The 22665-nt window shown below is 38.1% G+C and overlaps 2 protein-coding genes across 3 annotated transcripts in view; one reads left to right on the forward strand and one right to left on the reverse strand.

Moving 5' to 3' along the window:
• Positions 1 to 2045: 2045 nt before the first annotated feature.
• miga1 (mitoguardin 1) lies at positions 2046 to 19866 on the reverse strand. Of its 2 annotated transcripts, XM_042770798.1 has the most exons (17): positions 19722 to 19847; positions 19425 to 19458; positions 19171 to 19327; positions 17743 to 17911; positions 17402 to 17514; positions 17147 to 17282; positions 11897 to 12033; positions 10816 to 10936; positions 7798 to 7898; positions 7220 to 7338; positions 6774 to 6846; positions 6284 to 6370; positions 6108 to 6206; positions 5862 to 5996; positions 5713 to 5766; positions 5496 to 5612; positions 2046 to 3115 (listed from the first exon to the last, which is right to left on the reverse strand). In XM_042770798.1, exons 3-17 carry the CDS (start codon positions 19270 to 19272, stop codon positions 2897 to 2899), a joined length of 1782 nt encoding a protein of 593 aa, XP_042626732.1. In that variant the 5' UTR covers positions 19273 to 19327; positions 19425 to 19458; positions 19722 to 19847; the 3' UTR covers positions 2046 to 2896. The 2 variants fall into 2 exon arrangements, with proteins under 2 accessions (XP_042626732.1, XP_042626734.1); XM_042770800.1 differs by lacking the exon at positions 19425 to 19458 and having other exon boundaries at positions 19722 to 19866.
• Positions 19867 to 21717: 1851 nt separating this feature from the next.
• The window catches only part of LOC109083826 (ubiquitin carboxyl-terminal hydrolase 33-like), a 28033-nt gene continuing 27085 nt past the window's right edge, over positions 21718 to 22665 (forward strand). The window contains exon 1 of the mRNA XM_042770849.1: positions 21718 to 21997. The gene's annotated coding sequence lies outside the window, so the exon portion shown is untranslated. The remainder of the gene's footprint in view (positions 21998 to 22665) is intronic.

Genomic DNA, 22665 nt, shown 5'->3' on the forward strand with positions numbered 1-22665 from the left:
AAATTGTGTATATATTTGTATCAATATTGCTGGCATTTTAAAAACATTTTGATATGATTAAAATAGCTCGAATGCAAACATGGACTACTTTTTTCTACCCATTGTCTGTTAGCATTCCTCCAATATAGGCCTATAGGTTTTTGGAGACTCTGGCCTCCTACACCAGTGATATGAGCTCTCCACTGTAAGTACAAAATGTACATGACTTTGCGGATCAATTTGTTTTTTTCCCTCCTGTCAATGCATTGTCTTTTAACTGAATGAGAAACAATGTATTTAAATCTCTAAATGTTTAAATGCCCTTTTTTGGGTAAGTATGTCAGGGCTGTAATTTGGTTTTGACATGTTCAAGATGATAATGACCTGACCCTTTTTCACATTGGACTGATATTTTTTTGCTATAACAGCATTGTGTGATATTTACAAATTGAGTAAGTTGACACTGCTTTAGTCATTTAGGTCTTCTTTCAGACTTATGTGAAACCGTGAACTGTACCACTGTCTTTAAGTCAGTCCGTCTGTAGAAATAGCATCTTTTTCCATCTGCAAATGTGTGGTTTAACATTGAATAGACCTGTAAATTGTCCTTTTTGCGATTTGTCAAGTGTTTATACTGTATAGTCCATAACTATCAACTAATGGCCTCCTACAAATGCTAATTAGTTTTAATGTCCAATTTCTAAATCTGTGCCTGACCTGTTTGTGATTCTGATGCCTGACCTGAAAGTCATTGAGGCTGTAAATTTGATGCTGTGGAGTTAATTTTGAATTTGACTGTTCATTAGTGAGCAGTGTATTGTCTAATCTTGCAGTGTCATCCCTGACCTTGCACCTTAGGTTCTGCAGCAATAACACAGGTAAGAGGAGTATCCTAAGAAATCAAAACAATTGAGCCTGTGATCTAGTGTAATGCTTTTCACCATTGAAACCGAGGTCAATATGTGCCGCTGTTTTAATGACATCTCTTATAGTAGATAGACTGACGAATGCCACAAATGTCAGAATTTAGATATGTTGGAAGTATGTTTCTTGTCCATATAAATTGCATGGCATTGACCCGTAGTTTACAAATCTTTTCCCTCTGTTGAGATCTAACGAGGATTATGCTGTTTTTTTTTTTTACTAATTGAAACCAATGTGATTTTGATTTGATTGCTTATTTGTTAGCTTCCTGGTAAGTGTTAATTGTGGTCCTCTTCTACTGTTACACAATGCATGCAGATGCAAAATGAGTTAGCCCTATGAATGCACTCATTGATAACTGACGTATACTGTATGTATGCTCATGTTTCACTGGTTTGCAAGCTTTCTTGTTGCCCCTCTGTAGTGCTAATTTTTGTCCCACATTGCTGCCTTCATTCTCACTCACAGTGTTGAAGATGCTGCAGGCGTAGTTCGTAGAATCAGGCCCTGAGCTAGTTTGTCCGTAAGGAGGAATCCTTTTGAGTCTGTCCCTCCACTGAACATAGACTGTTCAAAGGCTCCAATTATAAGGTAAAAATATCATAAGGAATCTGTCATTGCAAAAAGTCGATGTTACTGTTAGTTCAGGGTGATGCCAGTTAGTTTTGATTATATGTAGCCATATGTCTCTGTATTATTGGTTGTCTAATGGTTTTATGAAATGTTTTTGAGTACATGCTTTGCCTTTTAAGTGAAGGGATTTTATGTGCATTAGTGCTGTACAGGTGGACCATGACCAGAAACCCTTTTTTTTCCTTCTTTTTAGTATATATTTGTCAGACTGGTTTTTGTTTGTCAGTTAAACAAGTTTCTTAAAACCTAGTCTATCGATTGCTGCATATCTTTTTGTATGCATGCAAGATGTTTCCTTTTGAGCAAATTGTTCACAACAGAATTCGTGGGGGTCTAAAAATGAAGAGAAAAACGGAGGCTATCTGAGAAATTTGGAGCATGCCTTTGAGGTAAAACTATCAAGAACTGTTAAAGTTGTTGAATGTACTTTTTGATTTTTTTTGAGAATTGTTGGTCTGAAATGTTGAAGATAGTTGCCATTGTCATCAATAAAATTGTAATGATTAAAATTGGATTTGAGGTTTTTATTTAGTTACTTCAGTGTTAATCTAAATTCATACTTGTATACTGGCTTAGCATGTTGATTTAACTCTAAAGCATATTACAGAATACATCAATTGTTTGAGTTACAATACATGTGCCATTTATGATAGATCATGTAATGACTTAAATTCATAACAGCCAGCTGTTTCATGTATTCTTATGGTTGGAAAGTCTAAACTGAATTCATGGCTAGTGTTGAAGATTAATTCCCATAAATGTTCAGAGACTCTTATGTGACCTACATGAAGACATTTGGTTTAAAAATCTCTTTAGAATTAGAATAACATCTAAACAATGAATTAGAATGTTACAATAACCATGAAAATACTCGTACTTAAAACAGTTAAAGTCTCAAAACATCAAGGACCCAAAAATTCCGATCATTCGTTGTCCAAATCACTCAGTATAAAATTAAAGCTACTGGAATACCACATGGAAGGCATACAAAATATACATCTCTGTCCATTCTTACCCTCTTCATTTTAAACACTAGATCAGTACCTCCCAAACCTGTCCTGGAGGCCCCCCATCCTGCACTTTCTCCTCTGTCTCCCTTATCTAACACACCTGATTCCACTCATCAGCTCGTTAGTAGAAACTCCAAGAACTAAATTGGGAGTGTCTGATTAGGGAGACACAAAATGTGCAGGGCAGGGGGTCCTCCAGGACAGGTTTTGGAAGCACTGCACTAGAAAAACTTTACAATGCATTTACATGGCACTAATAATGACCTGAAAGACAAGAGTCATGATATACAGTGGACTCAGCAGCTGTAGGTAACCATGAAAATGTGGAGGGCATGACAGACAGATGCAGCTCACTGAACCTGTGCTTCCAGCAAAGCACTGGGTACCAGGTGCAAAGGTGTGCCACTACAGCCGTTTAGGTGACGGATCATGTCAGTGCCCAGATAGGCAAGAAGTAGTTCAGAACGTTGGTGAAGCAAGTGCAGGATGTCCTCAGCCAGAGTGTCCAGACTACAGTAACGCACTTTATCCAGATCGAAAATGTCCTTCATGAAGAACAGCACCTGTTCCTGTGGACAAAAGACAAATCTGACATTGAAGGCATTTGGTGAAGATTATACCTTGGGAGTCTAACATACACAACAGACCCCTGATCATCAGTAAGTATGGAGAACATTGTATCTTATTCCAGCCTACACGGGGTTCCTCAAATCCAGCCATGGAGGGCCCTGCAGAATTTAATCTCTACTCACACACCTGAGCAAGCTAATCAACTTTAATCAAGGTCTTCAGAGTTACTAGAAAAATACAGGTAGGTAAGTTTATTCAGGGTTTGGGCTACACTCTGCAAGACACTGGAACTCCAGGGTAAACCATTCGAAGGGCATAGGTATGAGCCCTTCAAAATGGAATGCGGCATAATGAAGCTTTTCAGGGTTACTAGCAACTTCTAGGTTGGAGCGGGAAGGTGGCCCTCCAAGAGCAAGATTGAACACCCTACTTTTATCAAAAGAGACTCACAGGACACTCCCTCCTGCCCAAGGGTGCCCAAGAATTTGTCTGGAGGGCCAACATCCTACAGAGTTTAGCATCAGCCAGCTCCAACACACTTGCCTGGAAGTTTCTATCGAGTCTGAAGACCTTGATTAGTTGGTTCAGGGGTGCTTAATTAGGATTGGAGCTAACCTCAACAGGACAGTGGCACTCCACAGGTTTGGATACCCCACTCTGGGCCAAGGGTATCCAATTCTATAGAGTTTAGCTTTAACCCTAATTAGACACAACAGAAGCAGCTACTCAGGGTTTTCAGGATTACCAGAAACTTCTGGGCGGGTGTGTTGGATTGGCTTGGAGGAAAGTGGCCATCCAGAATCAGGATAGGACTCCCTGGGCAAACCATGGTCTTGTTCAGTTGCAAAAAGTTCATGTACAAGTACTTTAGTGTTTTAGCCCAACACTTCGCTTGGAACACAGTGTAGGCATGAAAGGAAGTGCTCTTTCTTTCAAATCGAAGTTTCAGAGTTAACATTGGTGAACACTCTTTTGAGGTAGCTTCTTTGTCATGTGGTGTTCCCCAGGGCTCCATTCTAGCTCCCATTATTTTTCACTCTATATGCTCCCTTTGGGTTCTATTTTTCAGAAAGCATGGGCTGTCATTCCATTGCTATGCAGACAATACTCAAATCTGTCTGCCCTTAAAACAGAGTTCAAATGGTTTGGAAGCACTTATATCTAACCTTTCTTATGTGAAAGCCTGGTTGTCTTTACATTTTTTAAATTTTAATGAGAGTAAAACTGAAATAATTGTGTTTGGTCCATCGGATTCTTTTAGTGCACCTAAAGATAACCTAGGCAATATAACCTTATCTGTGAAGCCTTGGGTAAAAAATCTGGGTGTTATCTTTGATGATGGTCTAAAATTTGACAAACACATAAATTCAGTGGTTAAATCCTGTTTCTTTCAGCTTCGACTACTAGCGAAAGTTAAACCCATTCTATCTAGTAGAAATTTCGAAAAAGTAATTCATGCTTTTATTACATCTAGATTGGACTACTGCAATTCGCTGTGTGTAGGGACTAGTCAGTCAGCCCTATCTAGCTTGCAGATAGATCAAAATGCAGCTGCTAGGCTTTTAACGTGCTCCAAAAAACGGGAGCATATTACACCGGTTTTATGTTCTCTACACTGGCTACCCGTGCACTATCATGTTAATTTTAAAATTCTTCTTTTAGTGTTTAAATCATTAAATGGTCTGGCCCCTACCTATCTTTCTGACTTATTGACTGAACACCGGCTTTTTTTGTTTATCATGTAGTTATTGCAGAGATTATTATGCATCCCTAAGTCGAGGCTGAAATGCAGGGGTGACCACGCTTTCTCGGTAGCTGCCCCTAGATTGTGGAATGCCTTGTCCCTCTGTATTAGATCTGCACCTTCACTATCTGAAACTGAGAATTTTCTACTGTACTGTTTTATAGTATTATTTTGTATTGTCTTATTGAAATGGTTTTATCGTTGTTTGTTCAGCACATTGTTCAACCCTTGGTTGTGTTTAATAGTGCTATATAAATAACACTGACATTGACACCAACCACATTTAATTGTTTGTCATTTAAGAGCAACTAAATCTGTAAATGATTTTACTACAATAAGGCTGGTGAGCAACAATAGGTCACTCGATCAAACTTATGAGGACCTTTTTTCCATTATTTACCTGATCATCCATTATCCAGTATTAAACTCACAAAACTTTCATAATTGCATGTTTTTCTTCCAACTAACGCTTGGATAGTTCAAAGATTTAATTCCAGCACAACTTGGCAAATCCATGAAACACTTGGCACACATTAACAAATCATCTCTTCCTCTTCAGTAGTCATAGTCAGTGTATGTAGGCATGCCATCTGAGGCTGACATGCAGATACAGAGGTCATCAAATTACAGCTTACCTTGAAACAGCAGCAGAAATCATGCAGGGAACTTTTAGGGCCTAGAAACCCCCAGGCCAAGACAGGACTTATGTGTTCACACACTGCATAGAAATGCGCAATGAAGCCATCTTGAACCTGCACACACAAAATTAAATATTCTAAAAAAATTTTTTTACATCTTTCAAGTCTGGCTGTCTGGAGAGATTAAACTACTCTACTCTATTTCCAACAATACCTTCATATGTTGCCTCTTCTGTTTCAGGACAGACCAGCAACTTGATGCAACAGCCTATGATGGGAAAATACAGGTTTATTAAATATCATAGTGTAATCGGAATGTAATTTTGTTGAAGTCAGATCAAAGGCTAGTGATTCTGTACACACCGTCTCTTTGAAAGAGTTGTTGAGCCAACGATTGTTGACCACATTTTGAATAGATACAGGTGGATTCTCAAGATCCTCAAATGAGTCCATAAGGATGAAGTCGAGAACAATGTCATAGAAGTTCAGATCTTTAACCTGAAGAGAAAAAGCACAAACTTTAAACAACAAGATTAGCTGTGTTTAAAACTTGAAGACTGTTTAATATCCAGAACATGTCTTGTATCTGTATAACAAGAGATGTCTCACCCCTTTTGCAGAAAGCTCCATCTCAGTGTTCTCCCAATGGTCCGTTTGCTCCAGAAAGCAGATCATTTCTTCAAACACCTCCTCAAATCTCTTTGGGCTCTGCAAACCACACAACAGGTCAATTGGGTTAGGGACACTTCATGTGAGACCACATGAAAGAGAGAAAGAACACTCACCTTCCTTGCTTTGACAATAATTGAAGACAATATCTTCTTTCCTGTATCAGCCAGAAATGCTCTAGTGGCTCTTTCACATAAGATGACCTGAATTAAAATACAATGTACAGTTAAAAGTTTTCCCAAACAGGCCCCATTCCAAATGACTAACTTCATGTACATTTTGCAGTCTTTGCATCCATTTTTTAGTTTGTAGATTGCAGCAAACCCCGCTCCCCCACCCCGCCCCCTCAGAATGAGGTGGAACCCCCTTGAAGTAGGTTTTTTGAGTACCAACTGGGCTGATTTTATTATGCAGACCTTGCAACCCTGAGGAGGACTATGAGGGCTTATGATGCAATTTGGAATGGGACTACAGACAACAACTTAACAACAGCAACTTAATCTGTCCAATGCAACACCATTAACACAAACTGTCAATTTAACACGATGAATTAAAAAAAAATGCAATACCACCCCCCAACCAGGACATAAGACAAAAATCCTTTACCTGACACACCTGCCGTATACAGTGCAGCTTTGCCAGGAAGTCAGTGTCTCCAAGACATTCAAGCATTTCAGTTCTATTTTTTTTTTAAAAAGACGAGTGAACAACACATAAAACATATCAACTTAAAATAGAACTCAGCTCTGTGCAGTATTTTCAGAAATATGTGCAAACAAACCCTTATCTATAAAACAGATCTGTTCATACTCTCAAATCAGTTTCAATAAGCCACAATCAAATATCCAATACACACGTACCTATGAACATGACTGAACTTTGTTAAAGCATCTAGTCAACAATATTATAGTCTGATGAACTATATGAATTGAACAACTGACTACTGTGATTTGCATTAATACATTATTAATTACACAACTATATGAAGCACTCGATTCTGATTGGCCAATCAGGTATTCTGTGGTCCTCAACACCTGACATACTCGACTCACCTTAGCACTCGGCAGGAGATCTTTCCTTCCTCAGCCATCTGCAGGGCATCCTCATAGAAGGGGTGATGACACAGTGACTCTAGTGCATGGACACTCCTCATCTCTCTGTGCTCAGATAACTGAAACAATTTGCAAAATTTAAGAAAAAAATTTTTTTCCCCATAATTATTTTTTACATTGTGTATTTCTTATACATTCTGTTTCTTTATAGGTTAGTGCCTATTTGTGTCCACAGATAACGGTGTCTCATAAAGTGATTAAATAACGAAATGGGGTACAGATTTAAATTACATAGGATTATTACCCTTAACATACTCTTTCAGTACCATGGTAAAATTCTGTTAACAACATAAAATAAAAATAAAATCAAGGATTCCTTGAAAGCTGTATTTATCATGATACATGAAGAAAACCACAGTACATGTCCAATACTATGGTATTTTTTATTATTGTAGACTACTCATGATGGGAGGCAATTGTGATCTGAAGCCTGTGCTGAAAAACACATTCACATTGATTCCCGTAATGAACAAAGGTCTGTGAGATGTGACTGATGTACACAAAGACTTCCCTCTCACCTCTGCAGCAGACACGAATGAATCTGTTGAGGCGATGCTGATTGAATCTCTCAGACAGGTGTCCTCCAAGTCCTCTCGCACGGAGAGATCCATGTGCTTGTCTGCACAAATGAGGGAAGATTAGACTGAAGTGCCCTTATCTCACATAGGTGAGCGAAATGGTCTAATTCCAAAACAGCAGACTGCATAAACCAATTCCGGACAAATATGTTTACAGGGTTTGCATGTGTACGGGTGTGAATCAAGTGCCATGTGCTCTGGGGAGTGGGTAAGATATTGACCCGTAAACAGTTGTAAGGAAAGAACGTTCGCCCATGGCCAGCTTCTTTATTTAGATACAGAACATGAGCTGAGTACTGAGACCTCAGTAATGTGCAGCTGCATGAAGCAGAACGTGCAAAGTTGCGCATCTACTGTGAGCGGTTCTTTGTTTGATTTAGAACTTAAAAGGCATAGTTCACTCAAATATGAAAATTTTGTAATAATTTATTCACCCTCATGTTGTTTCAAACCTATGTGACTTGACTTTTTTTCTGCAGAACAGTTTTTTATTGTTTATATATAATGAAAGTCAGTGGCTCTGTTGTTGTTTTGGATCCCACTGATGTTCACTGTATGGACTAAAATGGTTGAAACATTCTTCAAAACATCTTTTGTGTTCCACAGCAGAATGAAAATCACAGGTTTGCACAAAGAAAACCAAGTAATTGGCCACAGTCTGTTTACACCTGCAGCCAGTTATCATCCAAATCGTCTTCAACTGATCTATTCATTGCTTGAATATACAAATGTGTTCAATTCCAGAACCAAAAAATCCAAGGACTGGGAATGCAGTATGTTTTTTCACAGTTTATTCAGTGCACTTGATGTTGTCTAATTTAGTGCCACAATCAGTTGCTGTTGTATGTGCTATTTTTGTTATAAGAAATCTTTGGGACACTTTAGTCTCTTATCTGTATTTTTTTTTTTTTTTTTTTTGTGCAATTCATTCTTGGCAAGTATAAAATCTGCCTATCAACTTTAAACAGCCAGGGCTCTAATTTCTCAATGGTGCGAAAAAAAAAATAATAAAAAAAAATCAGAGGTCGCAACCAGCCGTTCGAGAAAAAAAAAAAAGTCTCCGCTTTTTTGGAGGTGTTCTTTTGTTTCTAAGTTATGCGATAAAGAAATGTAAGAGGTGGGGTAGCCCCACGGACCCCGACTTTTTTATGCCCCTCGAGCCGGGCTTCAGGATAATTTTCACGTCATAGTTCAGACGCGGGCCGGGCCTCCCGCCTGTTTTAGACTTCTTACTTTTACATTTTAGACATCCATCAATTAGTGATGAGAAAAAAATTGCCGCGCTGGTGGAAACAACACAAAACCGTGCTACCGCAACTGTCAAGAGTGGTTCGACGGTGTTTAGTGTCCCGCAGCAGCAGCACAGCTGAACAGTTCTGCGTTCAAATACACGCAATAAGCTTCAAGCTTGCAAAGCAGCAGCAAAAGTAATTACCATAAATGTTACGGGGGAAATAGTAAGGAGATATTTGAATTATTTACTAATAAACTAGTGTTTTCTGAGTCTGTGTCGCAAGGATGAAGTTGCTGATCCTGACTCCATCTCATTAGACGCGCCTTTAGAGAAAAGTGCATCTTTACGGATTATGATTATAATGAAAGAGTTTTTGTTTACGATTTGTTTTATTTCGTTAAGTAATCATTTAAAGCTTTCTAGAGATATATTTATCGTGTCTGTAGGCATGTTTTCACTGAGTTTCGGTTCATTTTTGTACTCCTGTAAAAAACGAGATGCAGAAAGCGCATCGTGTTTGTTTTCTTTATTTTATAAAAGCACGAAGTTTTGTTGATATTTTGAGTGCACACAAATAAAAGACCATTTGCAGTTACAAACGATGCATTACTCTTACCTTTATGTGCAAAAATGATGGTGTATCTACTGAAAAAAATGCAAGTGATCATGCTGTCGTGATGATTTGAGAAGGCTAAATTGATCAAACACAGGCTCACTGTCTAACGCTGGCCTCTTGGTCGTTACTTAAAAAACACAAACTTATATAATAAAAATTAACTAAATTAACTTAATAAAAAATGAAACTAAATATAATCACTTTGCTATTACATAAACTGAACTATTTTAATAGCTGAGACAGTAGTATAAGCTGTTTAGGGACTGTTTAGCTGTTCAGATCAGACACGAGAGCATCCCTTCATTCAGACACAGTGGAAGATCTGATAAGAATCAGTGTAGAGGGGCCGAGTCTGGAAGATTTTACTGCTAGAGAGAGTGTGGCCAGCTGGTTTAGCCAAGGCCAAAGATCAAGAAGGCCAAACTACAGGAGTTGGCCATCCTAGGTGCATGTGACTGCAATGGAGTATAGTCCATAAGACATTGAGCCATGAGATGTTCAGTTTGAAGCCCTTAAAACACTTAATTTAGGTTTTCTTTTTATTTCATTTATCTTGAGATGTTTTAAGTTTAAATTTCAGCTCAGTGAAGCACTTTAAGCACCAACACTTTTTCAGTAAGTTACCTTTCTAGTAGAATAATGCTTCAAATAAAGAACTTTATGTTGACCAGATTGTTAGTTAATCATTTACAAGTCAATATGCCTATATGGACAGCGATTTAAAAAAAAAAAAAAAAGTGAACTTGTAAAACTGCTGTGTTAAATGTTTTGTTGTTGATTTTTTGGTTGATATTAACTTTTGTGCTGGTGCACTTAAGAAAATAAGTTAGGCCCACCAGTGCAAAAAGTTAGTATAGAGCCATGACCACCATAGTTTTTAGATTATTATCATTATTTTTACACATGAACCCTGTAGAAATTATGGTTTAAATAATATAAAATAAACATCAATGTATCAACCTGTCACACATCAATTAAAAGTAAATTTTTAGAGTACAGTTACAGATCACAGAGCCAAGCCAAGTGATAAATATTACATAAGACCATTCATTCACTTCCACTCACTCATCTATCGACATAACACAACTGTCTTTAGTTTAACGCTCACCGCTAATAGGATGTGTTGAAGGGTCTGTCATTCCCAGCGCTCCCTCAAACTCCTCCTGGAGCCGATAGGCTCTCTGTAGCAGGGACTCCAGCTTTCGAATGAAATCGACACTGATGATGTCCTAATAAAGAATAAAATTTATCATTAGACATCAGCTTAGAAAACATGGCTAAGTAAACTGGGCCCACACATTAACAGTACTACATTTAACAGTATTGTTAAAATATTAGTATTTTTAAAGATATAAAAATATAGGTTAGCATTAGTGGCAAATGCACCCTAAATGTAAAACTAAGGAAAATGAGCATGAACAATTAAATATCCAATATCGACCAATACCAATAAATAAAAAATATGAGGTATGAGGGCAAAAAAATGCCCTTTATGGGTTTTTGCCTTCTATTTATGTCATATGATATGGCTGATCCAAGCAACACACAGCAGCGGTTTGTTACTGAGTGAATATAAGGTCAAGAGAGCCAATGATTCCGTGACCCGATGTAAAGACAGATACTTGCTGCATTTCTGAATGAATCACCTGGAATCGGTTGAGTGAATGACTCAATCGTTAAGACCTATTGGTGATTTTTTTTTCATAATTCAATAGTCATCTAAAAAAACATTAATACCCATTTATTATTATTATTTATGCAATGCTGAATTTAAATATTTCTTTCTAAAGCTACTTTTTGTACTTTTTTTGCTGTCTATTCAATGCTTTTCTCATCTAACAAAAATGATTTTAAATGATCTTTTGGGTGGCAATTTCTCAGCCAAACCTTTATGTGTGATTTATTATTGATTAATTTAATTAATTGGCACATCATATAATTAATTAGATTAAACATTTAAATCGCTTGACAGCCATAGTTATTATATTATATTAATTTATTATCGTAACCATGAACACATTGCTTTGAAGGGCAAATTTTGGCACTTTGTTATTCTTCTAGTTATTTACCAACAGCAGCTAATGAATTGCAAGTCACACATTCACTGAAAATAGCATACTTCCGCATTGCAAAATGAGGTAGATATTACCCATCCCCTACTAAGGACTACAGTGGGTGGCGAGTAATACCTCCATGCTCTCTTCTGCAATGGCATCTCCAGCTCCCAGCTTCACGGACGCACAGTTTTCCTCATCTTCCGCTTGCCTGCTGCGGAACGTTAGCGCCTGTTCCCAGCGCCGCAGGGCCTCCTCGAACAACTCCATTCCTGTAGGCGAGACATCAATTCAACATGTGGAACTTTCTGCAGATGAATGCACACATCAGATTTAGAATGACATTTATGATTGTGAACATACATGATTCCAATTTTTAAGACAATATCAATTGCTTGTACACAAATAATGGTTACACAATGGTTGAACACAATGCTTTCCAGATGACAAGCAACTTCTGGGCTCGCATGTGCCCTATGAGACTTTTCTATATAATGTACTCTATAGTGCCGTCAAACGATTAATCACTATTAATCACATCCAAAATAAAAGTTTTTGTTTACATAATATATGTGTGGGTACTGTGTAAATTTATTATGTATACATAAATACACACATGCATGTATACATTTAAGTAAAATATGTTTTTTATATATTAAATATTTATATATAACAAATTATATGAATATTAATATAAATATATTTATATATTGAGCTCCTTTGAATCTCATTCAGTTGCTATTACCTACCCTCTTAAAATCCATTTTGTAGTTGTTTATCGACCCCCAGGACCACTAGGTATCTTTTTGGATGAATTAGATGTGCTGCTCTCAGCCTTTCCTGAGGATGGTACTCCCCTAGTAATGCTTGGAGACTTCAACATCCACCCAGATAAACCTCTATCTGCTGACTTCCTCACTCTGCTTGCCTCTTTTGATCTCAAGCAAGTGACTGCAACTACTCACAAATCAGGCAACCAACTGGACCTTATTTACACACGACACTGCTCCACTGATGATGTACTGGTTACTCCACTGCACACCACGGATCACTTCCTCCTCACTCTTAAACTCAATATGGTTCCTGACACAACACATACCCCTCCACATGTCATCTTTAGTGATTATGTAGTGTTTATTTCACTGTACAGGCTATCTGCTATGGTTTCATCTTCACTTCCTTCCCTTAAACTGTTAGCATCTTGATGCTAACAGTGCTACTGATTCTTTCTGCTCCACTCTCACATCTTGTTTAGACACTGTTTGCCCCTTGTCTTCCAGACCAGCCCGTACCACCCCTTCTGCCCCTTGGTTAACTGATGTTCTCCGCGAACATCATTCTAAGCTTAGAGCTGCTGAAAGGGTGTGGGTCGCAAATCCAAAAATACTACTGACCTTAATGTGTATCAGTTACTCCTCTCTTCCTTCTCTGCTAATGTCTCCACTGCTAAAAGGACAAACTATGATAACAAAACTAACAATTCGTCTAATTCTCACATGCTCTTTAAGACCTTTTTCTTCCCTCCTTTGTCCTCCTCCTCACCCTCCTGCATCCCTAATAGATGATGTCTTTGCCACATTTTTCATTAATAAAATTAAAAACATTGGTGCACAATTTTCCACACCACAATCTGTCAAGCAAACATATACTCATTTGCATCCTTCTCTTCACTCTCTGAGGCTGAAGTCTCCAAACTCATCCATTCTAATCATCCTACTACTTGTCCGCTTGATCCTATTCCATCTCATCTCCTTCAAGTCATTTCTCCTGCAGATGTACCTGTACTCACTCACATCATTAACAAATCCCTTCACACTGGTGTTTATCCCTCAACATTTAGACAGGCTCGTATTACCCCACTACTTAAGAAACCCACCCTCAACCCATCTCTTTTAGAGAACTACAGACCAGTTTCCCTTCTTTCATTGCAAAAACTCTTGAACGAGCGACTTTCAACCAAGTCTCTGCCTTTCTCACACAGAACAACCTCCTTGAGAGCAACCACTCTGGCTTCAGAAGTGGACATTCAACCGAGACTGCCTTGCTCTCAGTTGTTGAAGTCCTAAGACTGGCAAGAGAGGAATCCAAATCTTCAATACTTATCTTGCTTGATCTGTCTGCTGCTTTTGACAAGGTTAACCACCAGATCCTCATGTCAACCCTATTGGCAAAGGGCATCTCAGGAACCGCAATCCAGTGGTTTGAGTCTTACCTATCAGATAGGTCCTTCGAAGTATCTTGGAGGGGTGAGGTGTCCAAGTCGCAACATCTAAAGGCTGATTTATACTTCTGCGTCAGACCTACCCGATGGCCTATGCGTCAGTTTTCATTTATACTTGTGCGATTTACGATTTAATATCGTTGTCCACATCGACGTGCAGTAAACATGCAAACTGCTAGTCTGCAATGTCCACGGCAATGTTGCTGGTGTAACCCGCAGTACCACGGCAAAAGCCGAAGAAGCAGCGGCTCGTTGGAAAAGCATTATAGCCATGACGGCGGCAAATAATTATCAAATCATAAAATCATTATTTAAAACTACAAAAAGGAGACAACAACGGAACAGGAGAAGATATGGCATTCTTTCAATTTCCACAAGGACTTGTACCACAGCAGATCAACATGGTTTGTCGCGGACAACTACTGATGTATAATGCTATATAGTATAATAAATGATAAGACACTTGCTAAGAAACTTGCTTTGTTTTATTTTATATAAGAAGGTGTAACATTAAAATATATTAAAGTGCACATTATAAACACACACCAAAATCAAGTACATATGTATGAAGGGGTTCTAGCAGACCAATCACAGCGCTTGTGGCCCACGTAGAATTAACGGGCTGTTAGATTTTTGGAGAGGTGCATGTCGCGCTACGGCGTAGGGTGTGCGTCTATGCATAGGCTACGGCGTTGGTCCGACACAGAAGTATAAATCAGCATTAACAACTGGGGTGCCTCAGGGCTCAGTTCTTGGACCACTTCTCTTCTCTGTCTACATGGCATCATTAGGTTCTGTCATTCAGAAACATGGCTTTTCATACCACTGCTATGCTGATGACACTCAACTCTACCTCTCATTCCATCCTGATGATCCGATGATAGCTGCTCACATCTCAGCTGGTCTAACAGACATTTCTTGCTGAATGAAGGACCATCACCATCACCTTCAACTCAATCTTGCCAAGACAGAACTGCTTGTGGTTCCAGCAAACCCATCGTTTCATCACAATTTCTTCATCCAATTAGGCACATCAACTATAACTCTTTCAAAAACAGCCAGAAACCTTGGAGTTATGATTGATAATCAGCTGACTTTCTCAGACCACATCGCTCAAACTGTCCGGTCCTGCAGATTTGCTTTATTCAACATCAAAAAGATCAGGCCCTTTCTTTCGGAACACGCTGCACAACTCCTTGTTCAAGCTCTTGTTCTGTCCAGGCTTGACTATTGCAATGCTCTCTTGGCAGGTCTTCCAGCCAGTTCTATCAAACCTTTTTAATGCAGAATGCGGCAACAAGATTAATTTTTAATGAGCCAAAAAGAATGCACGTCACACCTCTGTTTATCAATTTGCACTGGCTACCAATAGCTGCTCACATAAAATTCAAGGCATTGATGTTTGCCTACAAAACCACCACTGGCTCCGCACCCCTTTACCTAAATTCATTACTTTAGACTTATATGCCCTCTAGAAGCTTGCATTCTGCAAGTGAACGTCGCTTGATTGTGCCATCCCAAAGAAGAACAAAGTCACTTTCACTGACTTTTAAATTAAATGTTCCCTCCTGGTGGAATGACCTGCCCAACTCAATCCAAGCAGCTGAGTCCTTAGCCATCTTCAAGAATCGGCTAAAAACACATCTCTTTCATCTTTATTTGACCCTCTAACTCTAGCACTCTCTATTTTAATTGTATTCTTAAAATTGTATTTCTATTCTTTTTCTATTCTATCTGTTTTTTTTATTTATTATATTATTTAAAAAGCCCTTTCTATGTGTACTGCGTTAAGCTAACTGAGACTTGTTATAGCACTTGTATATCATTGCTCTTTTGTTGATTTTGATTGCTTCCATTGTCCTCATTTGTAAGTCACTTTGGATAAAAGCTCCTGCTAAATGACTAAATGTAAATGTAAATATACATGTATATATTTAAAAAAAATATATACTGTATGTATGTGTATTTATATATACATAAATATACACAGTACACAGACATATATTATATAAAAAAAATAAATTTTACTTTGAATGTGATTAATCGCAATTAATTTTTATTTTTTGTAATTATAATTTTTTTTTATTTTTTTTTGATTAATTACTTTTAATCTCTAAGGCCCTGTTTACACTAGTGCGTTTTCCTTTTAAAATGACCATACATGCAAGTGCAGCCATAGATATGAATAGGTAGATTCCCTATTACATGGGGAAGTCGTGGCCTAATGGTTAGAGATTTTGACTCCTAACCCTAAGGTTGTGGGTTCGAGTCTCAGGCTGGCAATACCACGACTGAGGTGCCCTTGAGCACTGAACCCCCAACTGCTCCCCGGGCTCCGCGGCATAAATGGCTGCCCACTGCTCCGGGCGTGTGTGTGTTCACTGCTGTGTGTGTGCACTTTGGATGGGTTAAATGCAGTGCACAAATTCTGAGTATGGCTCACCATACTTGGCTGTATGTCATGTCACTTTTTTTTTTTTTTTTTTTTTTTCATTTAGATCGCTGACACGTCTACGTGGTTGGATCGATCGAATTGGGAATCTACTTATACATCTATGGGTACAACAATGCGCATGATTGTTATTGTTTACATGGTCGTCAAGGATACGCAGAGCGAATGTGGACAGCCATGCCATCGTTTTCAAAAGTATCTGTTTTGGTCCGTTTACACTGAAACGCAACCCCAGAGTTTTCAATCTAAAATGGGGTCTGCAGCGTTTTCAAAAGTCTCCGTTTTCGAGGGTCGAAAATGCCGGAGTAGGGTAAACGATAGGCGCAAACGTAGCAAAAGTTATGCGTTTTAAAACGAAAATGCACTAGTGTAAACGGGGCCTAACACTTGTACTACTCTCTATTCTATTTCAATTCCAACAACTTGTTTTTTTTTTTTTATTATTATTTTTAAAAAATTACCCTCTAACACTAGCGTTTTCTATTCTTTTTATATTCTATCTACTTGTTTTCTTTTTATTTATTATAAAAAAAAAAAGAAAAAAAGTTGACTGTGTTAAACTAACCGAGACTTGTCACAGCACTTACATATTATTGCTCTTCTGTTGGTTTTGACTGCTTCTATATAGTCCTCATTTGTAAGTTGCTTCGGATAGAAGCCTCTGCTAAACGACTAAATTTAATGCAACTGTAAATGTAAGATGAGTTTTTACCCATCAGGTAGAGGTTCTCTGGAGTTGTGACGGGGATGTTGAGCATGTTACAGACGTCATTGTCATCTCCTGCTCCGTCCCAGCAACTGGAGCCATTAGCACAGGTGGAGCTACTGGAGGAGTGCCTGCTCCTCACCTGAAAAAAGATTTCAACATCTCAGTTTTGCAGTAAAGCACACATTTGACAAGATGGCTGAAGTCACAGATATAATACACAACTATCTAAAGATGATGACAATAAAACAAGTTGCTCACAGAGGCCAGGCTCAGCAGGGAGCCTGAAAGTTTGCTGTGCATGCTACCACTGGACAGCACATTACACGAGTAGCAGTTCTTTGAGTTAAGAGGGAGACTTTGACACTCAAAATCTGAAAGAAAAATAAATACAGGCACTGTAACAATTATTTAATGGTAGTTTTATTTTATTTAATTTTATTCATCTCTAGATGAATAAAAGTATTCATTTCTTTTAAAATAATGTTACTGACACCAAACGTTTGAATACTGTAGTAGTACACTATACATTTTCTCATAAAATTATTTCAACTGTAATAATACTCCTTGTTGATTAAAGGTGATTTGCGATCGGTTTTTACCTTTTTTCAGTGGGACAGTGTTGAGGAACTCAAACGTTTCCTGTTCCACAGGCGAACCGGCTTTTTTCTTGCCCTTCCTCCTCCTGAAGCGCCGGGCGAGGTAGATAAGGGAGATCGCGCCGAAGGCAGTGGCGGCAAAGAGCTTCTTGGTGCCGGTGCTCAGACTCACCTGCTCAGTGAGGGAATGGAGAGACATAAGGCAACGTTTAACTTTGGATCAAGCACTCAGCTCAAGGAACAGAGACCGAGTGAGAACTGCAGATAGGGAGAAGGCGAGACAGGGTGACAGCAGGGATTACATGACTGGAATTGACAGCCTGGCATTTAGCTGGGCGCACGGTGATTGGTTTGAGAGATCTGATCTACTGAGCAAGTTTAAGCTAATCACAGGCACAACATTTATGAGAAGACACATAATATCATCCACTAGTGTCTGTGTGAATGGCGTAAACATTATTAAAGAGCAACACTTTCCTCCATTAAAAAAAAACCAAGAGGAACTCTCAAAAAGACACCATGTAACACTGCCTATTATTAGCAAACAGCGTCGTCTTATTTATCCTAGCTGCTACATGAAGCACAGCTACACATGCCACAGCTTTTTTTCTACTTTGTCACCCAATATGACACCAAATAATGAAAATGTGAGTGAGATTTGAAAGCCATGGCAGAGATGGGAGAAGACTTTCAGCAAATTATTCAAAATGAAATGTGGGTCTTTTCGTCACACAAAACAGGCATATACAGTAGCTTTAGAAGACTTCCAATATAGTATCTGACTGAAATATAGCAGCAGCCCTTTCATGTTTTTTTTTTTTTTTTTTTTTTTTTTCATGTGCTTTGCCATTTCTGGCTGCTGTCTTCCTTTGATATACAGGCACAAAAGCTTTTGTGTTTCACAGTAGAGAGCCATACCAAAAAGGAATGGAAACCGATCTCTTTGAAGGAATCAGTTTTAAGACATAAGCTTGCAGGTGAGAATAGCAATGCCACCTGTGCTCTGTTAATACCCGTCTTATCCAGGGCAGTGAGCTCAGTGCATGCAAAACACATAACCCAGCATTCAAAGATCAGACACAGCTGTCAAATCCATAAAACATGACTAAATGGCTCAAAATGGAGATCAAAACAATGGCAAGCTGGTGAAAAGCCGGATATAAGCCCATAAACAAAAACTAGGTTGTGGATTTTCACGTATTTCTAATTTAAAAAAAAAAAGAAAAAAAAGAATGAAATGTAAGAATTCATACATTACATTCATACATTATTCATGCATTTTTACCACTTAAAAAAAAAGCTAAAAATGTATCTGTATATCTGTCTTTAACATTGAGGTCTACAGAGACTTATATGTTTTATATAAATGACGCTGTGATAAGCTTGGAATCATTAAGCTTAGAAAATCATCCCTGCTACTGGTCAGTTTACCTGTGGAAGGGAGTAATAGACTGACAATGGCATACACATAGAGCGCACAGCGAGCAGCTTCATGGACACCTGTGTGTTTCTGAACACGTCCTCGGTCATCATGCCATCATCTCTCTGGATCTCAACTACAGCCCATTTTCCACTTCACCAATTCAACCTAAAAGAAACACACATTACATTTGTTATATCTAGATGCTGAATTGAGGATCATAACATACACATCCATCATCTATCAGTAGGACTGGCCAGCTGACCTGATAAACCTCAGCTGACACTGATTAAGAGACGCTGGAGTCAGACACAGACAGAGAGACAGGTGGCATGTTAACGGCGTGATCCAATGTTTGTTAAAAACACCCAACGATCATGCCCCATCCTCCCCCAAAATTGGGACTATTGAAAAATGACCCCCATTTATCCTGTGTCGCTCGATGGTTAACTCTGGTGTTAAACAAATTAATAAAAACGCATTATCATAAATATTAACAGTAATGGCACTGACTGTGGGTTATAAACTGAGGGTTAAATATTGAACACACTGGAATGCTTACATTTACGCTTTATCTCGGAGAGCCACCATCTGTCCTCCACCACTCATTGCGATAACTGCGAATGTGAGCTCACGTGGACAGACTCCGCGAATCTGGAACTCACTTCCGGTGCCACTCAGATTTCAAAATAAAAGTTCGTGATATTGGATTAAATTTCTTAGGAGACTCTTTTATCTTACTTATTGTTTTAAACGAGTATATTTTCTTTGATATATTTAAAATGAACTGAAATAGGACTTGTCACCGTCAAAGGATTCTAGAAATGACTAGATGTTTTAAAACTCTTTTGGCAATGTCTTAATTATTGCAATAAAGAAGATGTTATTTCTTTAAAGCAGCAAAGAAAGTGCTATTTTTTTATTTCTTTATTATTGCAGAACACAGAACAACATAAAAAGGTTACAAACACAATAATAACCAAAAACCATAGCAAAACAACTAATAGCAAAAAAAGAATTAATAAAAATAAATTCAAAATATTCAACTGGAAAAAAACTTGAATTTTATAGATGCTATAAGTTTTTCCGTAGCCTATTGCACTGTGTTATTAGCAGAATGAACCAGGGGTTTATTAAGAGTTTTGGTTATTTTTATTTCGACATTCAAAATGCATTTTATCTGGGTTCATGTATGCTATGTTTCAGAGTTTTTATTAAGATAAAATACATTATAATATGTTACATTACATTACAATACAAGTGTCATAATTATATGTAGTAATAATTGATATAGTAATGTAATAATAATATCATTATAAGAATATAGTGATAATAATATATGTGTAATAATTTAAATGTTTTGAATTTAAATATTTAAGTAAATGTAAGCAGTTCACGTTAAATTGTTTCATTCTTTAAATAAATATATTACCTGAATATATGAATCTAGACTATTATAAACAAAAGGTAGGTAAACTGTGTATTCTTTTTATATCAATACTAATAGTGAATAATAGTATAGTAGACTACTTACATAAAATCCATTGGCTATAAATATCAGTTGTCACTCTGTATCTCCCGATAATATGTCTCAGTAAGATTTAATTCTATTTAAATAATTAGTTTTATTATCAAAGTACTTTCGTTTTTATTGTTGGGGGCAACAGATGCCTGATGTATAATGTTTAATACATAATTTTAACACGATTTTTTTTTTTTTTTTGACAGTCAAATAAAACCTAAGTACATCAGTTGAGTAAGTGTAAATCTTGATATATTACTAACAATATAACAGTTACGCTTGCTATTACTTTATAAAAATCAGTAAAGATTTACAACAAAAAGACACTGGAATGTTGACATTTTAGGATGATACTAAAAGGTGTTTTTAACGTGCTAAAAACGACAGAAGGTATGTAGTATATTGTGTACAGCAGGTTTTTCAGCAAGGTTTTGATCTTGTTGATAATTCAGAGGCCAAAGAAATGTGATATCAGATACAGTCGAAAGGGTACATGGAGGACATTTACCACAAGAATGTCTTTGTCTGTATTTTTGTGGTAAATGTCCTCCATTTACTCTGTCACATTTCTTAGGCACAATTTACTACCTTCTGTTGTATGTATTGCATATATATACATATATATATATATATATATATATATATATATATATATATATATGTGTGTGTGTGTGTGTGTGTGTGTGTGTGTGTGTGTGTGTGTGTGTGTGTGTGTGTGTGTGTGTGTGTGTGTATAATAAATGAAAAACAGTAAAGATATTACAATTATTTTGTATTTGTATGTATTTTTATTACATCTTAAGCCTGGTATGCAGCACTTTGGTTAGCCCTCATGTTGTTATATGCGCTATAAATAAAGTTTATCTTCTATACTGTATTTTAAATCAATTAAATCATTTTACCATTAGGAAAGAAAATTCTAAACCAAGTGCTATCTGCTCGTCCCCTAACATAATGTATTTGATTCTATGGCCACACGGGGGCGTCTGGGCTGGGATGGATCCCGCTCTGTCTCGTAGTCTTGGGATCAGCGCGCGTCCACACTAGGAGGCACCGCCGCTACCTGCTTCCCTCATTCACTCTCAGCGCCCCACAACAACCGGAAGAGGCTGTTTGAATGTGTCATACCATGTAGCACCAGTCTGAAGTTAAAGTGTCCGACGCCAGGCGTTTGGAAACCCGCTGTCTGCAAACTGAAGAATACTACAGATATGTAGCTGACAAGACGGAAGACATCTTTTAAGCGCCGGTATCTTCATCAGCAGATCAGAAGCGATAATCGATTTATATTTAAACCATCGTTGATTTCCCTAGAGGTGGGCTAACGTTAATATTCTATCACTGGCTTGGGTGAACCCTGAAATATGGCGTATTTAAAGCGTTGCGTCCAGCAGAGTTCATATGAAAGAGCGCATTGATTCTGTGCTGTTGTGAGTGTTGTGTTGTGTTGTGATATGAGCTGATGCAGCGGCAGAGCTGTCAGATGATGAGCGGCGCGCTGACTTTAGCTTTAGCCCGCCGCGTTCACACGCCCTCTGTCTGCTCTTCATTCACCGTAAACACCGCATTCAGTGACATTGTGCGGGGATTTGAGCTGTTCTTGTGGTTGTAATGACTGAAAGACTTATAGTCGTAGGAAAAGCTGTGGGGGAATATGTGCGTGACAGGCTGAAGCTAGTTGCTAAGTAGCCTAGCGAAGATTCTGGCTGTGCTGACGCGTTGCTGGAGTGACGTCACACGCAGCTGTGGATGCCCATTACTGTCGTTTACTGCAGGGGTTCTCAAACCTGTCCTGGAGGACCCCTGGCCCTGCAGATTTTGTATGTCTCCCTTATCAGACACACACAATTCATGTCTTGCAAGTCTCTACTAATGAGCTGATAAGTTGAATCAGGTGTGTTAGATAAGGGAGACATACAAAATGTGCAGGACTAGGGGTCCTCCAGGACAGGTTTGAGAACCACTGGTTTACTGTATGTGTGTA

The sequence above is a fragment of the Cyprinus carpio genome, chromosome A2 (assembly GCF_018340385.1).
Source record: "Cyprinus carpio isolate SPL01 chromosome A2, ASM1834038v1, whole genome shotgun sequence".
Taxonomy (NCBI): Eukaryota; Metazoa; Chordata; class Actinopteri; order Cypriniformes; family Cyprinidae; genus Cyprinus; species Cyprinus carpio.